This window comes from Lactuca virosa, chromosome 8 (genome assembly GCF_052849685.1).
Source record: "Lactuca virosa cultivar CGN04683 chromosome 8, Lactuca_virosa_CGN04683_v6, whole genome shotgun sequence".
In the NCBI taxonomy this organism is placed as follows: Eukaryota; Viridiplantae; Streptophyta; class Magnoliopsida; order Asterales; family Asteraceae; genus Lactuca; species Lactuca virosa.
Window position 1 is genome coordinate 226725589 of NC_136433.1, and position 3851 is coordinate 226729439.

A 3851-nucleotide genomic window follows, 5' to 3' on the forward strand; every position below is an offset into this window, starting at 1 on the left:
GGAATCATTGCTTCTACTCCAGACACCAAGGAGTATAGGGTTTGTCCTGTGACTACTTTGGAGGTGATCCTATATGCCCACAGTACGAAAGGAAGTTACTATGCCCATATTCCTTTCTTTTCGTCCATCATTTTCTTTAAGTTATTGACTATGATTTTATTATTGGATTCTGCTTGACCATTGGCTTGAGGGTGGACAGGAGTGGACATTACCATCCTGATTCCCCAACTTGTGCAAAAGTCTTTTGTCCTTTTGCTTAAGAATTGGGACCCATTGTCGCATATAATTTTAGCAGGGATCCCGAACCTAGTCAAGATATTACGTTTAATGAAGGAAACTACCTCTTTGTCTCTTACATGGACGAAAGCTTCAGCTTCTATCCATTTTGAGAAGTAGTCAGTCATCACTAGCATGAAGACCTTTCCTCCAGGAGCCACCAACAATTTACCCATTATATCCATCCCCCATTTCCTAAATGACCAAGGGGAGATGATAGGATGTAAAGGATCTGTTGGTTGATGTAGGATGTTGCTATGTCTTTGACAATCGTCATATTTTTTAGCATGAAAGAAGGAATCTTTCTTCATGGTTGGCCAAAAGTATCCCGTCCTCAACACTTTGGAGCATAAGGATCTGCCCCAGTGTGGTTGTCGCATTCTCCTTCATGTATATCCTTTAGGACTTTTGCAACTTCATGATCTTCTAAGCATCTAAGATATGGAACTGCCATAGATTTTTTATATAATTTACCTTGGATTATAACAAACCTTGATACCCTTGTTCTGAATGCTATGTCGCTTTTTTCTTCTTTGGGGATCGTTCCATTCTGTAGGTATTCCATAATGTGTTGGATCCAGGATCCTAAGGTTGGAGAAGGATCCTTGATGTTAGGATCCTGATAAGGAAGTGGAGAATCGGGATCTTCGATTGTAGCGACGTTAGTAGCTTCTATGTGATCATTGGGATCCTTCAATCTCTTAGCATGATCCTCGATTGCTTGGATCAACACGTGGGTTATCGGGATCCTGGTTTCTGGTGGGATCCTAAGAGAAGATCCTAGATTGGCTAAAGCATCTTCTTCAGCATTGTCTTCTCTAGAAATCTGGTTTAGGCTAAATGCTTCGAATTCTGAGGCTAAGTTTTTGAGGACCTGGAGGTATAGTGCTAATATTTCTCCTTTTACTGCATAGGATCCGTTAAAATGGTTCGCCAATAATAAAGAATCGACGAATAACTGAAGATCCTTGATTCAAAGATCCTTGGCTAACTGTAATCCAATGATTAGTGCCTCATATTCCGCTTCGTTGTTGGTTGCATTGAGCTCATAACTGATTACTTGGGGTAGGATGTCCCCCTGTGGCGATTTTAGTATGATCCCCAGGCCATTTCCTCTTTGTTTTGATGCTCCATCTGTGAATAGTGTCCATCTTCCTATGTTCTCTTCTTCTAGAACTTGTTTGGCTTCTATATCTACTTTAGCTCGTAGATCATCACTAAAGTCAGCCACAATGTCGGCCAGTGCTTGAGACTTTATAGCGGATCTTGGCTCGTACTTTATATCGTATGTGCTTAATTTCACGGACCACTTTGCCATTCTTCCTGATATTTATGGTTTTCTCATAACATTCTTAATGGGATAATTATTCCTTATAGTTATAGAGTGTGTTTAGAAGTAATGTCTTAATTTAGTAGAAGCAGTTACTAATGCAAGGCACTGATTTTGACCATGTCCGAGGGTATTGAGGATTTTACGGTTTATTGGGATGCGTCGATCACGGGTTTGGGAGCAGTATTGATGTAGAGGGGTCGCATGATCGCTTATAATTCGAGACAGCTGAAGCCTCATGAGGTGAATTATTTGACGCTTGATTTGGAGCTGGGGGCTATGGTTTTTGGCCTCAAGATTTTCCAGCATTACATATATGGGGTCCGTTGTACCATTTACACAAATCACAAGAGCCTGAGGTATCTGATGGATCAGCCGAATCTAAATATGAGGCAACGCTGGTGGTTAGATGTGGTGAAGGATTATGATTATGAGATCCTTTATCACCCATGGAAGGCCAACGTGGTGGTTGATGCTCTCAGCCGCAAGGCGGTCGTGGCTCCAATCAGAGACATGTTTGAGGATGATCGTGATTACTCCGCTTTTGGAGCGGATTCGTGAGGCTCAGGTCGAGGCTACAAAGGAAGAGCACCGGAAGAGTGAGCGTATTATGGGTCGGGTGGGTTCCTTCGATTATGATAGCCATGGGTTGTTGACACTGCATCGGCGGGTTTGGGTTCCATATTGGGGCGGTGTGTGTCAGGTTCTGATGGAGGAGGCCCATAAGTCTAGGTTCTCCATTCATCCCGGGGCGATGAAGATGTATAGGGATCTTCGTCCTGATTATTGGTGGCCCTTCATGAAGTGGAATGTGGCTTGGTATGTGGAGTGGTGCTTGACTTGCAGGAAAGTCAAGGCCGAGCATCAGCGACCTCATGGAAAGATGTAGTCATTGGAGATTCCTGTATGGAAATGGGAGGATATTCCCATGAATTTCATCACAAATTTACCCCGGGCTGGCACATGGAGTGGATTCGATTTGGGTCATCATGGATCGGTTGACCAAGAGCGCGCATTTCATTCCGACTCAGGAGAGATTTCTGCAGAGAAATTGGCTGAGATTTAGATCAGGGAGGTTGTGGCACGGCATGGGGTGCCGGTTTCCGTGGTTTCCGACAGGGATGTCCGATTTACTTCCAGGTTTTAGAAGAGATTCCATGACGAGTTGGGTACTCGTCTCCATTTCAGCACAACATTCCATCTGCAGACCGATGGTTAGAGCGAGCGGACTATTCAGACCCTAGAGGATATGTTGTGGGCGTGTGTTTTGGACTTTGGTGGGAGTTGGGATACGTATCTTCCGTTACCGAAATTTTCATATAACAACAGTTATCACGCCAGCATTCATCGACCTCCTTTCGAGATGCTCTATGGGAGGAAATACAGTACCCCGATTTGTTGGGGCGAGGTCGGTCAGCCGGTTATGGGGAGTACCGAGGTGGTACTCAAGACCACTGAGTTGATTCAACGGGTTCAGAGTAGGCTCCAGACAACTTAGTGTCGGAAGAAGAGTTATGCTGAAAGACGCCGATCAGATTTAGAGTTCCCAGGTGGGGGATATGGTTCTCCTGAAGGTGTCACCTTGGAATGCTGTCATCCGATTCAGGAAGAGGGGCAAGCTGGGCCCCAGGTATATTGGTCCTTTCAGGGTTTTTCCTTGGGTGGACGGGGTTGCATATCGCTTGGATCTTCTTGATGTGCTCAGTCAGATTCATATCATGTTCCATGTCTCTCAGCTGCGGAAGTGCTTAGTGGATGATTCCGCAGTGGTACCGTTGGATGATATCGCTTGGATCTTCTAGATGAGCTCAGTCAGATTCATAGCACATTCCATGTCTCTCAGTTGTGATTGCATATCGCTTGGATCTTCCAGATGAGCTCAGTCAGATTCATAGCATGTTCCATGTCTCTCAGCTTTGGAAGTGCTTAGTGGATGATTCCGCAGTGGTACCGTTGGATGATATTCAGGTGAATGACCGCCTGAATTATATTGAGAGACCGGTGGAGAATCTTGATCGGAAGACGAAAAACTTGAGGAACAAGGTTGTGGAGTTGGCGAAGGTGCAATGGCAGCACCGCAAGGGTGCAAAGTGGACTTGGGAGCCAGAAGATGAGATGAGGGAGCACTATCCGGAGTTATTCGGTGCAGCGGACGTCGAGGACGAAGTCTGATTCAAGTGGGGGAGAATTGTAACACTTGGATTTGTATGTTTCTCAATCCACCCTTGTTAATTAAAAGTTTGCA

General features: G+C 44.9%; 1 protein-coding gene across 1 annotated transcript; it reads right to left on the minus strand.

Moving 5' to 3' along the window:
• Positions 1–610: 610 nt before the first annotated feature.
• Positions 611–1594, minus strand: LOC145131300 (uncharacterized). Its single transcript, XM_079066012.1, has 2 exons — positions 1337–1594; positions 611–1243 (listed from the first exon to the last, which is right to left on the minus strand). Exons 1-2 carry the CDS (start codon positions 1592–1594, stop codon positions 611–613), a joined length of 891 nt encoding a protein of 296 aa, XP_078922138.1.
• Positions 1595–3851: the final 2257 nt, after the last annotated feature.